This window comes from Mobula birostris, chromosome 13, assembly GCF_030028105.1.
Source record: "Mobula birostris isolate sMobBir1 chromosome 13, sMobBir1.hap1, whole genome shotgun sequence".
NCBI classification, from domain to species: Eukaryota; Metazoa; Chordata; class Chondrichthyes; order Myliobatiformes; family Myliobatidae; genus Mobula; species Mobula birostris.
The window spans coordinates 79,251,865-79,266,433 of NC_092382.1; the positions used below are offsets into that span (position 1 = coordinate 79,251,865).

A 14,569-nucleotide genomic window follows, 5' to 3' on the forward strand; every position below is an offset into this window, starting at 1 on the left:
GAGGTAGAGACAGAGTGGACAGAAGATATATTTTTCCTGGGGGTTGAAATGTCTAATACATTTAAGGTGAGAGGAGATGTGAGCGGCAAGTTTGTTTCTTTCTACGGAGTGGTGGGTAGCTGGAGTCTCTGCCTGGGGTGGGAGACACCCACCAGTCACGTGATCCCGTTTGTCCCACCTGTTTAACCGCAGATGGGCAGCCGAGGCCCCGCCCTCTGGATGATGCAACAATCACTTCGCGCATGCTCACTGTGTCCGGGTGGTCGGTTTTTTTTCTGCTCAGTGCTGAAACGAATCGTCTACGCGATCGGCAAAGGCTCCTCGCCTCTTGGGTCGGGATCACTGTCTGCGGGCCGAAGATATCACTTTACCAACGGTGAGTATTGAGACCGATCCCGAGCGGGGAGATCCGATGTTGGCCATGAGCCCCAAACTGAGGGCCAATTACTCATTTATTTTCCAGTTAGATGGGCTCGTCAGAAATGTGCAGACTTCACTTAATCTGCATTGAACGATCCAAACCAGGATCCCAGGCTGTCTATTTCTGCAGAATTGAATGGAAGTCCCGCCAACAGGTCACGTGAGGCTGTGTGCCGCAGTTCTGCCCGCCTTCCGCTTTGTGACGCAAGATCACGTGGTGTGTGCTCCGAATCCCCGGATGGGTGATGATATTTCTCCATGTTGTGTTGTAAAATCTGATGTTGGCCACTGAGTCCCATTAACTTCCCCCAACTCGCCTCGCTTCCTGAGGCTCCTCGCATTTGTCATTGAGCTTCATGGCTGTCGTGTCTTCTACCTGTTTGGGGTGGGTGAAAAAGGAGAACATCCCAAATTGTGGGGATCTTTGATTTCACTGACAGACTGGGAACTCTAGAGGGGAGAATGGTTTCTGTGATGTGCACACGGCCAAGTGGTTAACCTGTTGAACTAGCAATCTGAAGGTCGTGAGTTCGAGCCTCAGTCCAAGCAGAGTGTTGTGTCCGTGAGCAAGGCACTTAACCACACATTGCTCCTGCACGTTAAGGGCCCAGCGACGGTGGTTGGTGCAGTATGCACAAGACAAGATCTGTATCCAAAGGTCTGTGCAGTTCCTCACAGACACGGGCAGAGTAGTTACCATGCAAAAATGATAAGTGTCCGGATGGGAAATTTTCTATGGTGTGTTGATAAAAATTTGGTGAGGGTCAAAGTATATATGACTAAGTTCTTGTTGTTTGTTCTAACTTTGTTATTTTGCTATCTTTTATACAGTAGTGTGTACTATTCATTCAGTATCTGTGTATTGCTGGAGGACCATCAGTGATTGTCCTTGATCCCTTCTCCCACCTGATTCCATCTGCTCATCCCTGCCCATCTTGTTCAACCTCTGTCCAGTCTCCTAACCCCACCTCCCCTGGTTCAGCAATATACATCAGCCATCTGGGTTAACCTCAGTCCACCCTGTATCCTACCACCTCAGTATTATATATCAGCAATCTTTCTTCTAACCTTGTCTTCATTGTGAAGTGTTCATTTACACCTTTGGCCTCGCTGAGTTATTTCCAGAATCAGTTTTTGTTAGCTGGAATGCCAGAGGGTCATCAGTTACCAGTTCTGTTGTGTATTGGTGTGGAGATGCTAGTTATTGAATTGTGACTGGCTGACACACTGCAGCATTTTTACTGGCAGCAAACAGCACTGGGAGAGTTGGTGCTTGGACAATAATCCTGTGATATGGAACTGTTGGTGTTTTGGCTTTGACTTTGGTTAGTGCTTCTACAGGTGGGGCTGGATGTTCATCCTGCTGCAATGAAGCAGAAATTTCGAGCAGCTGGACATTGGTTGTGGGGAAATCCCGGATTGCACCACCCAGTGTGAGATGCGGGAACGATGTGTGAGACTCTCAGGGTGGGTAAGTGGCAGATTCAGCTGTGTGACTCTGTGAGGTTGGGTCCTGGGATATCACAGTTTTAGATCAAAGTAAAATGGACCTGGGGATCAAGCTGCCAGGGTTTATGAGGTGTTGAGTGAATATTCCTGGCCTGGGATCAGATGTTTGTCTCTGGAGTTCCTTTGGAAGCAATGGCTGTTAATCTGAGGAGAGAATGAGTTTGTATTCCATCCCTCACGAGGAGAGGCTGTGATTAAATGGGCTGTTCTGTGTTTGTACCGTTACGTACCCTGTAACTGGGTTGCCAAACCAGCAGAATTGGACCACTCATTGGAGTCTGGGTTACTAGGAACTAATAAAGTTTTAAAGAAATAAGTAACACAGTACTCTAATCGTAAGGACATAAATGCAACAGGTTAGCAATGATAATACACACATGTACACAGAATTAGGGTAATAGGAATCAAACCAAGCTCTATCGCAGTCTAGGGGTAAAATGATCAGTCTTAAGTGGCGCAGAGTTCAGTTGAGCTTAGTGCAGTTCGCAGTAATCGCTGTTGTGCCGTTGGAGAGAGAGAGAGAAGGGGGGGGATGCAAATTTGATTCAGGCAGACCTTTGATGTTCTTCGCAGTTGGTTTCGAGCAGACCCTTTTATGTCTTCTATCCCGCTGTGGTCACCGACTGTGACCGCTCCGTTCCGGATACGACCGTTCTTCCGTGGTGATCCCGGCACCCAGGCAAGTGCGGACATTCACACCAGGCTCCCACCGATCGTACATTTACACCCTGTGAGTCTATGGTCGGTTCCCGCGATCAGACCTCCAAATCTCCCACCAACTTATGGGGGCACACCGCTCTTCCAGGGTCTCGTTATCTCATGATCTCGTGGTGTGTCCTGTGCCTTAGCGAACCTGTTCTTTTTATACCCCTGCAGAGGTATCGCCTGTCCATCAAACTTCAAACAGTTCAGGTTCATAGCAACCGGTCTGTCAATATTCTGAATTGTGTCTCTTTTCTGTTAATGTCTCTCTCCTCTCTCATTAACATTTTGAACGTTTCTTCATTGTCTCCCTTATCTCTCTCATTAGCTTCAATCATCTGATAACTTGGTTTGGCGTCACAGCACCAGTCAAAATAGACCTGGGGGTTCAGTGTTTGAACTGTGTTTGGAAATTCCTCCTTGCTGTCACCTGTCTGTCAGGCAGTGGAAATCAAACAGAAATTCAAGTTGCTGGAGATCTGCACTAAAAATGGGAAATTGTGAACCCATTCTGACAAAAGATTGTGAACCTGAATCGTTAAATTTGTTGCTCTGCCCACAGCAGTTCCTTACCTGTTGAGTGATTCTGGTGATTCCAGTTTATTTTTATTACATTCACACTGGAATGGTTTACATTTCCTGATTGTCTGTTATACTTGGGAATGTGTTCAGTGTAGTTGTTGCTAACAAGATTCACATGAATAATCTCAGGAATGATCGGCTTTATGAATGAGGAGCATTTGATGGTTATGGGGCTGTGCTCAATGGAGGTCAGGCGGGGTGGTGAAAGGGGAGGTGGTTAAGTAAACCTACTGAATGCTGAAAAGCCTGGATACAGTGGACATGGAGAAGATGTTTCCATTCGACGGAGAGTCTGTGATCTGACAACACACTCAGAATAAAGATGCTTCCCTTTAAAACTGAGATGAGAAAAATTTCTTCAGCCAAAAGATGGCTGATCTGTGGAATTTGTTGCCACAGAGGTTGGTTGAGACTGTTAGTTGGGTATATTTATGACAGAGATTAATATATTCGTGATTGCTAAGTAGCTTCAGGGTTACAGGAGGAAGGCAAGAATACGGTGTTGGAATAAATCTCCGCCATGGTTGAGTGGTGGAGCAGACTCGATGGATCGAATCACCTTATTCTGTTCCTACATCTCATGTCTTACCATGACTGAATGATGACTCCTTCCTATTCCTTATCAGGTTTTGTGAGGTGTCAGGGACAATTACAGATTTGTTCACTGAGATCATTATATTTGTCTTCAATGTTTAGATTTCAGTGAGCAGAAATATTTGTTCTCCTTTGTATTGTTAACGTACTTCATTATCTTTCATGTTAAAGTTAGACCTGCGTTGAGAGATTTATTGGAAGAAAAACCCCAACTGGAAGCAAACCACGACTGAAGACGAGGGAACAGCAACAAGTGAACCAGCCTGAGGATTGAGAGCATCAACTGGAGAGAACCCATCTGACTCGGAGAATCCAGTGATTCATCAGGAGAAAGTTTGGTGAGTCTCATTTACTCAAACACTGGTCCTTTAGACATTACATAACTGTACAGAGTAAGGCAGGGAATAGTTGTGGTGAGACTGAATGTGCCCAGAAATACAAGTTATGCATCTGTCAGACCCAGTTGCAATCACTCCAGGTCTGGTAATGTACTGTCAGTATCCCAGCTCTTTAAACTCACACACGTTCCCTCAGTGTTTGCTCATTTGAAGAACTTGCATCTTCTGAAGTAGCTTTTGGTCGGTTCTGAGTGTGGAGAGGGAAAGAGGGCTGTTTATATTTACCATCTTTCAAAAAGAAGTAATTGTTTGAAATTACTTGTTGCACACTCACGATCCATACCCTGTACATTATCAACCAGATTATTGACATAGATGACAAGTAGCAATGGGTGTAACCCTGGGGAACTCCACGAGGCACGGGCCTTGACTCCAATAAACAGCCTCCCATCATCACCATCTGCTTCCTACCATCTTGCTGTTCCCAGACTCTGGGCTCTGTGACAAACACAATGTTAGCAGCAAGATTAGACAGTGATATAAAGGGAGATTTGTTGCTTCCAGAAAGCTGCCTGACACAATGGACCAGATCCTCCCTTGTTTACAACTTAATCTGGCCAAGGACCCATCCTCCCAGGTCACACTGTGTCCGATAACCCACATCCCCAACCTCCCTCCACCTTGCCAGTAGCCCCACAACTTTCCCACCATTTATCCCACACCCATACACATAAACAAATCCACTCTTACAGCTTGGGGAGCCAGAACGAACTGATCCTACATCCCCGGCCCAGACTGTCCAGCTGGCTGGCTCCGTCCTGGCCCTTTCCCACTGCATCCGCCCCTCGATTTACACAAACCCGAGATCATTCCCTTCCTCATCGCTGCCCAACCAGGAGATCCGCCAGCAACAGCTGGGGTTGGCCCTGTGCTGTGATTTGCAGGAGGTCCCCACGGCGCCACCAGTGGCCGGAGGTTGGAGGGACAACGTAGAGGATCTGGCTGTTCGGTTCTTTCACTGTGACACCCCCGAACTCTGCATTAACTCCATCCAGCCAAATCTGGACCAATTTTAACCACCAACAAATATAATTCCTCTCAGGGATCAGCTAACTGAATGATTCACTCATTTTTAGATGAAGGGGTACCTACACTGTTGGGGTGTTTAGATTGCCGGGAGACAAGGACCACAGGGACGAGAGGTCTTCAGTTAACTGATATGAACATGTCTTTACCCTGCTGGCAATTCCGGTGTATATTAGTAAAACTGTTGTTTCTGAAAATACTAAACAACGAGACACTGCACTGACTGAACCACCCCAGACCAGATCACTCTGGAAAGTCCTCCTCAGAAACATTGGGGCTTTGTGACCCAGCTCGAGAGATAGGTCACACTGCCCACTCTACGGACAACATGGTAGAGCAGGGCACCTGGCAGGGGACTTTAAATCACAAAACATTGGATTCAGTGATGAAACCCGTTGTTTCCTTCGTTGTCCTGCTGAAATTTAAAACATCCATTAAACAGCTCTCACCCACATGTGACATCACTCTGGCGCCCCACCTAAATCCATAAGTTATTGGAGCAGCATTGGGCCCAACACATCTGCTCTTCAATTTTATCATGGCTGTTCCAATTTTCTCAGTCCCAGTCTCCTTCCTTCTCCCTGTATCCCTTCATGCCCTGACCAGTCAAGGATCTAGCAACCTCTGCCTTAAATATCCACGGCTGCCTGTGGCAAAGAATTCCTCAGATTCACCACTCTCCGGCCAAAAAAAAACCCCTCATCTCCTTTCTAAGAGGATGCCCCTCTTCTGAGGCCAGTCTATAAACTCATCCAATATAGGAAACATCCTTTCCACATCCACTCGATCAAGGCCTTTCTTCATTCAAAGCCTTCATTTCCATCATCCAAATCATTGGCATATACAAATCGGTCCCAGCACCACTAGCAACCGGGGGTCAGTCAGTGAAGGCTGCCCGTATCTCCTTTTTTTCCTCCTGCCAATCAGCCACTGCCTTATCCATATTTGGATCTTTCCTGCAACACCATGGGCTCATAGCTTGTTAAGGAGCCTCATGTGTGGCACCTTGTCAAACACCTTCTGAAAATCCGGGTGCACAATATCAACCAATTCTCCTTTGAAGAAATAACCAAGCAGGATAAAGTATTCCAACAGAATTGTCATTTCAAAGTGTGTCAATGGGGCAGATTGTGTTGTGTGTCCAGGAATGATTCCTGTCATAGTCTGTGGATGGGCCAACTGGAGAAGATGCCATACTGTGTTTAGTACTAGGCAATGATGCTGGTCAGATGGGTGACCACAACACCCCAACTTTTATAATGATCATGGACAAGGATGGTAGCAGATGATATGGGACAGTATTTAATGATGGATAATTACAATGGTAGTCATAGCAACTTGGGAGGATAAACTGGAAAAAACATTTTGTCAGGGCATTGCACAATGGAACTGGGAAGTTGTTTCTGGAACACTGATATGGGGTTCTGGATAGATTCGTCCCACAGACAGGGAAAGAATGTTCATATAAACGAACCATGGTTCACAAGAGATGCGGACCTTTAGGAAAAATGAAGTATTATTCAGTTTTAGGAAGCAACATTCAAGCAAGGCTCTGGAGAATTATAATGTAGCCAGCAAGGAGATTAAGAAGGGATTGAGAGTTCAAAGGGGACTTGACATTCTTGGTGAGTAGGATTAAGGAAGGCCCCATGGCGTTTCACCAGATGGGTGAAGTACAGAAGGATTGAGGGTAGGACTGCTCATGAGCAAAGATGGAATGAGGTGATAGGTGAGGTGCTTAATGAATGCTTTGCTTCAAAGTTACCAATGAGATAGACTGTGATTGTGACGTTAGCATAGGAGCACAGCAATGTTAAGAAAGAGGTGTTGATGAAGCTCCCAATGTACAGCACATTACGACAGGAAGTAAGGAGTTTTCAGAGGTATTGACAATGATCTTTGTGTCCTCTCCGGCCAGAGAAGCAGTAACACAGGATTGGAGGATGGCATCTTTTGTTCCATCATTCTATAAAGGGAAAAGGGAAAATCCAGTGAGTGTTACATCAGTCATCGGAAAACGCTTGGAAAGGAAATTTTGAGCATTTGGAGAAACAATATCTTACTATAGGTTGCCACTTTGGCTATTTGTTGATGAGTAGAGAGAATGGAAGGGGAGATGACAGAGAAAATTTTCCACAATGTGGACCAGTCACACACAGAATATCTACCAACATTTGGATCTGCTGAGTCTGATCAGGAGTGACCATGGCATTGTGCATGGAAAGTTGTGTTCAACAATACATTTTTAAGATGTTTGAAGATGGTTGTCAATGAGGGTGGGTGAGTGGATGTTGTACATTGGACTACAGTAAAGCCTTTGACAAGATGCCACATGACAGCTTGGTCTGGAAGATAAGGCCCCATGCGGTACAGAGAGAGAAAGTTAGATGGATTCAAACATTACCTTGAAAGCAGCAAGCGAAGAGTGGTGGCTGAAGGTTTCTTCCTATTTGATAGCAATGATCTGGATGCGAATGCACAAGACTTGACTAGTAAGCTTGCAGATGACACAAAATTAGTAGATGGTGCTAATGATGAAGATTATCATAGCTTATAGGGGATCTAAATGTGCAGAGGAGTAGTAAATAGATTGCAAAACCGACACAATCAGCAATGGTTTCATGCAGAGGTTGGTGATGATGTTGATACAACTGCCAGAGGAAGTGGACGAGGCAGGCACAATTGTATAATTCCAGAAGCAGTTGTGATGTGTAGATGGAATGAAAATGCCAAGAAGGAAATGGAACACAGGAAATTAGGACCATCTCTGTGGGCAATATCGTCAGCATTTTCTTGTCGGACTGAGCGTCTGTATCTGCTGTATTGCTCTGTGTCTCTATCAGTAGGATGTGTTAGGTATCACTGGATAGACATACAGACATAGTGTTTAAGTTGATGGCAACGAGGAATGTTTGGAATGTTGCTCTGATACAGCAGATGGCGATACTGTCACATTTGCAAGGTAATTTTACTCTCCCTGACTCACTGTCTGCTTGTTGTGTGTAATTCAGGGCATCACCAGCAGGCGGAGCTTTTCTGCACCGGGACCAAAATGTAAGCAAGAAGACGACAATCAACAATTGTTAGTCAGAATCAGAATGGCTACAGGTATGTTCACTGGGATATTTATAATTAAACTTCTGTTGTGTTTGTCCACAGTAGATCAGATGAAGAAACTTACACAGGTGCTAACAGGGCACAGAGAAGTTTCGTCAGGGTCATTGATCCCACTGGTAAAGCGGCCTTGAGTAATTGATAATCTAACAGTTCCAGTGCAGGGACCTGACACCGATAATGGTCAAATCACTCCACTCACCTTGCAAAGCTTAAGTTAAGTGAAAGGACCAGGAGGTCCTGAATCAGCTGGTTGTGAGTGAAACACAGACAGGAATGTCACAGCAGTCTTGTGGGTTATGTAAATGTCCAGGATCAGGGTCTGTTTCACATCCAGACAGGCCCTGATGTGTAAGACATCTCCAGCTTTTATTCTAAAAGCTCAATGCCTGATGATTGGAGCATTTCCAGGATATGAGAGATTGTGTGATAACACAACATTTCAGATTTTGGAAGAACAGGTATCAATCCCCTGGTTTCCTTGTCTGCTGCGCAATGGTGAGGAGGGGAGTTTCCAAAATCTGTTTTCTGTAGCTGAGCCGAGAACATTGTCGGTGTTGGGAAAAGCTGAGCTTCAGATGCTCAGCTCACTGTCGATAAACATGTGGTCTGCTTCAGATTTTTAATACCCCAATGAATGCCTGGGCTGTGGACAAATAGCGAACATGATTTCTGAATATTTCCCTATGGAGATGATCTGCTACCTGGATTTAAATTCCCAGGATCTCTGATGGGAAACCCAGTATAACCAATAACCAACTGTCTTTGTCTCCCGTAGGCATTGTGATTGTGCTCAACTCTGTGATTCCAGCTGGAATAAAACAGAGATTATAGCCTGGAAACGGGTCCTTTGGCCCAACTAATTCATGCTGATCTAAATGTTCGAGCTTGCCCCATTTCATGCAGTTTTTCCTCAAATTATCCTCGGAGTTGACTTCTATCCTTTTTCCAGCAACATCTTCTTAAAAATGTAATTTTATTAGTGTTAGCAGGCTCATCTGGCTGCACGTAATTTATACCCATCACCCTGCACATACAGAAATGCCCCTTTGGTCCCTTTCAAATCTCTTCCCTCGAGTCCGAGACTCCCCTACCCTGGGAAATAGACTGTGACCATCAACTGTATCTGCACCCTTGATTATTTTATGTAATTGAGTGAAGTCACCCTTCAAGCTCCTGTGCTCCAGGGCAAACTGTCCCAGCCGATCCACATAACAGAAAACCCAACACCCTAGTCCAGTACCATACTGGTCATTCTCCACTACACTCTTTCCAGCATAATCATTTCCATCCTATAGATTAGCAACTGATACTACACACAGAGCTCTCTAAGGGAGACTTTGCCAATGACCTGCAAAATTGTTACATGACGATCATCCTGCAGAGGATAGAAAGGGAACCAGGGCATTGGACAGCATAGATCTCAAGGTAATGGTCAGTCTGTGACCCAGGAGACCTGACAATGTGCATCTTAAGCCAATGGTCAGTCAGTGACCAAGGGGACTGGACATCATGTGACAAGGCGATTGGAGAAAGTGTGATCCAGCAGATCGGACCATGTGTAATCCCGTTGCTGGTCTGTGTGTGACACAGATGTCTGGACAGTAAGTGGCCCTAGGAGATTTTAGCTTGTGGAAGATAATTGCAGTGATATCTCCTGGTTCCACTAAGATGTCCTGGTCATCAGTGCGTTCAACTACTGTGTATTGGAGATCAGTATTACTGTGTCTACCCCGTTTGTTTTCTGGGAGTGGATGTGTCTGGTCAGCAGCTTATCGGGAGGGTCAGCTAGCAAGAAGTGTGGTTCACATTCACCAGCACAGTCCCAGTCCAAATCAGGTCAGCCAGAGTCTCGGCTCCATTGCAGACACCCATTGTCAATCAGTTCTTCTCAGTTCTAAATCACTCTAGTATAACCTGCAATTCATCACATATTTCAGGTGGGAAATTAAATCATGTACGGAAAGTACTCAAGAGGTTTTTACCAGGCAGCTCACCAAGGAAAGATGATCGGGACACGGGGAGCAAGGTACCAAAGCAGGGTCAGGTTGAGAGCAATGTCCCAATAGAATGTGGTCCGGCCGCAGAGGAGGGAGAGCAAAGTCAGCCCAGAGACAGTGACGTCAGAGACACCGATCCGGACCCTGGAACCGGTACAAGTGAGGCGACTGTCTATCAGCCCAGAGACAGTGACGTCAGGAACACTGATCGGGACCCTGGAACCGGTACAAGTGAGGCGACTGTCTGTCAGCTCGGAGACTCATTAAACACGGAATTGTCAAGTCCCCAACCAGGAGCAGGTGAGTGAAATATGAGCATGATGTGTTCACAGAATGCGGCAGGGAGGAGGGTAAATGTGAGGCCTTGTTGGAGGGTTACTAGAGAGGGGAAATGTATGGGTGTGGTACAACTGGCTTACTGAGGCACCTGTTAACCCACTACTAGGCATGTACTACCTGCTCTGTTTTCCAGGCTGTGTATTGGAGGAAATGCAGTGTTCCAGATAAGGGAGTATTTCCAGGAGGTGAATGACGGGAAATGTATTCACCAGGATGTAGGGAGTATCTCTGGGAAGTGACAATTATTGACAGTCCGAACATTTATTGCCCATCTTAAACTGAAATAGGTGAGTGGGTGGGATGGTGGGAGAGACAGGTTTCTCGTAAATGTGGTCCTTCTGGTAACATAATGCCCAGAGCGGTGTTGGGTCGGTTTTAAGGCCAGTGTCAGAGATTAGGATAAAATCTCTGTTTCCAGCTGAAGGCAGGTGAATACTGAGGTTCAAGACATGATTGGTTTAAGTTGGGTGAGAGCGGTGGAGACAAGCGATATTTGAGTTTGTGTCTACATTCTCTTTTTATATTCACAGCGCCAGCGTTTACGATCTCTGACCTCCTGGCGCAGGGGGGTGAATATCGACTGTACCAGCTGACAAAGTTCTACAGGGACAGACTGGAACAAGCGATTGAAGAAAAGGTTGAAAGACTCGGTTGGATGTTGACAAAGGAGGGACACTTCAGTAGAGAAGAAAATGAGGTGAGTGTATTTAGTGTATTGTCACCAAACTGCTGGTATCAGAGGGAATAGTGATCAATATTAATCTGCTGCACGTTCTAGGAGTTGTACATGACAGTGGAGACTTTTAGCTCAAGCTTGTCTCTCGCAGATCTGGTTTCAGCTGTTAAGGTGGGGAGCACTGGGAACGACAGGTTCAGTGTCACCTTTTCCTCTCACGCCTGCTGTATTTATCAGTGTGATATACGAGCAGTGGCTGCATATCTGGACCGTTGAACAGACATTCAGTCTAAAACTAATTTCACATCTTATCGGGATCGTCGGTCAAATTCACCTCAGCTCACTAATCCAGGATGAATATTAAAATTGGGCCATCTGGCTTCACTGCGGTACTTGCAGGAGGGAAACCTGCCAACCACAGCTGGTCTGGTCTCCATCTGAGTTCCTGAACAATGAGTAGCTGACTTGTCAGAGTCATAGAAAAGTACAGCACAGAAACAGGCCCTCTGGCCCATCTATTCCATGCCGGATTATTTAAAACGTCTATTCCCATTGACCTGCACTGGGTCATGGTGCTCTATACCCTTATCATTCATGTATCTATCCAGACTTCTGTTAACCGCTTGTACCACTTGCTTGTTCCACACACTCACCACCCTCTGAGTGAAGTTTCCCCTCACGTGCCCCTTGAACTTTTCACCTTGCATCCTTTACTGACCTCTTGTTGTTGTACCCCTGAACCTCAGTGCAAAATGCCTGCCTGCATTTACCCTATCTTTCCCTCTCGTAATTTGTATATCTCTATCAAATCCCCTCAGTCTTCCCTGTTTGAAGGCATGAAGACCTAACCTGTTCAATTCTTTCTTCTAACTCAGATCTTCCAGTGCTGGAAAAATCCTTGTAAATTTTCTCTGTATTTTTTCAACCTTCTTTACATCTGTACTATTAGTAGGTGACTGGAACTGCACACAGTACTCAAAATTAAGCCTCACCAACGTCTTATACACGTTCAACATCATAACTCACCTCCTGTACTCAATATTTTCATTTATGGCTTGTGTGACAAATACTTTCTTTCTGATCTGTCTACCTTTGCTGCCACTTTTAATGGATTATGGATCTGTATTCCCAGATCACTTTGTTCTACCACACTCCTCAGTGCCCTATCGGTCACTGTATAAGATTGACCCTTCCAAAGTGCAACACGTTGCACTTGCCTGCATTAAATTGCATCTGCCATTTTTCAGCGCATTTCTCAGCTGCTTTAGACACCACTGCAAGCTTTGGTAGTCTTCCTCACTGTCCGCTACACGTCCTCACTCTTGACGTCATCCGCAAATTTGCTGATCGAGATAACCACATTTTCATCCAGATCATCGATATAGATGACAATCAACAATGGACCCAGCACCGATCCCTGTGGCACCGCACGAGTTATAAACTCCCAGTCAGAGATGTAATGGTCTATAACCACTCTCTGTCGTCTTCCAGAAAGCCATTGTCCAATCCAATTTTCCAATTTACCAGTTTACCTTGACTGCTGAGCAGCTGAACTTTCTTGCCCAGCCTCCTTTGTGGTGCCTTGTCAAATGCCGTGCTGAGGTTCATGTAGACAACACCCACTTCCATCCATTCATCAAGTTCCCTGGTATCTTCCTGGAAAAGCTTTAAGATTGGTTAGACATGAACTACCACGCACAAAGCTGTTATCTCATGACCCCAAAAATCAATAGGTTGTCCTAAAAGAGCATATATATCAGGCGAACCTTTTGGTGAGCTCTTTTACATTATTAGCTAGATTACCTTCATATTTCATATCTTCTCTACTTGTGGTTTTTTTAGTTGCCTTCTGTTGGTTAGTAAAAGCTTCCCAGTCCTCCAGCTTTCCATGATATTTTGCTATACTCTATGCCCTCTCCTTTGCTTTTGTGCTGCAATGACTTCCTCGTCAGACACTGTCCACCATCCTTTGGAATAATTTTTCATCTTTGGGATTATCTATCCGGTGCCTTCCAAATTTCTCCAGAAACTGCAGCCATTCCTACTCTGCCATTGTCCTTGCTAGTGCCATTTTCAAGTTTATTTTTGCCCAGCTCATCTCTCATGCCTCTGTAATTCCTTTATTCCATTGTAACATTGACACATCTAACTTTCCCTTCTCCCTTTCAAACCGTAGCGTGAGTTCTATTATTTTATGATCACTGCCTCTTAAGGGTTTATTTATCTTAAGTTCCCTAATCAAATCTGGTTTAATACACAACACAGAATCCAGATCCACCTTTCCTATAGTGGGCTCAACCATAACCTTCTCTCAAAAAGCCATCTCATAGGCATTCTATACATTCCTTCACTTGGGATTCAGCACTGACCTGATTTTCCAAAATCTACCTGCATATTGAGATTCCCCATGACTGTTTTAACATTGACCTTTTTACATGCCTCTTCTCTCTCCCATTGGAATTAGTAGCCCACATCCTAGCTACTGTTAAGAGGCCTGTACATAATTTCCATCAGGTTCATTTTACCTATGCGTTTTCTTAACATCTACATCATCCAATCCGATATTACCTCTTTCTAAGTACTTTTCCTTTTATGACAACAGAGTCAATGCAATCCTTCACCTACCTGCCTATCCTTTCGATTAAATATTTATCCTTGGATGTAAACACCCAACTAGGATCTTCTTTCAGTCACGATTCAGTGATGCCCACCATCCATTTTTCACTCTCTCAATCTCAATCTTTCCATTCTTTTTGTTACATCTTTTTGATGTAATATTGCACATTGACGGATTGAGGAAATTAAGCACGTTGCATCGACTGCAGGGTGTCAGTAAATCTTTATTCTTTCACACTATTCATTTAAAATTTCCTTCAGTTACTGTTTCTCTGTTAATGACTGAACACGGGGAGGATGAGGCAGCAGCCCAGTGACTGCATCAGTTCTGAAGCTACTGGGGCCATGAACAGATATTTTCCTCCACATTCTCCATGTCTGTCTGTCTGCTCCACAATAAATTCATTGTTTCCTTTTATAGAAAGTCACTGAACTGACAGAGAAGGGAAACCGGACAGAGAGTTCCACACTCTTCCTCCGTTTGGTGATGGGCAAAGGCTCCAGGGCCCGGAGGGCGATGTGGGAATCCTTTGTGACGTGGAGGACTGAGTTACCAAAGTTGGACAGAATATTGAAGGAAATACAGGAGCTCG

General features: G+C 45.0%; 1 protein-coding gene across 1 annotated transcript in view; it reads left to right on the forward strand.

The window, feature by feature from the left end:
• Positions 1-234: 234 nt before the first annotated feature.
• LOC140207027 (NACHT, LRR and PYD domains-containing protein 3-like) overlaps positions 235-14,569 on the forward strand; it is a 37,301-nt gene continuing 22,966 nt past the window's right edge. The window contains exons 1-6 of the mRNA XM_072275346.1: positions 235-376; positions 3,979-4,145; positions 8,243-8,339; positions 10,286-10,645; positions 11,215-11,381; positions 14,398-14,569. Of these exons, the coding sequence (XP_072131447.1) occupies positions 8,330-8,339; positions 10,286-10,645; positions 11,215-11,381; positions 14,398-14,569 (709 nt within the window). The 5' untranslated portion in view covers positions 235-376; positions 3,979-4,145; positions 8,243-8,329. The remainder of the gene's footprint in view (positions 377-3,978; positions 4,146-8,242; positions 8,340-10,285; positions 10,646-11,214; positions 11,382-14,397) is intronic.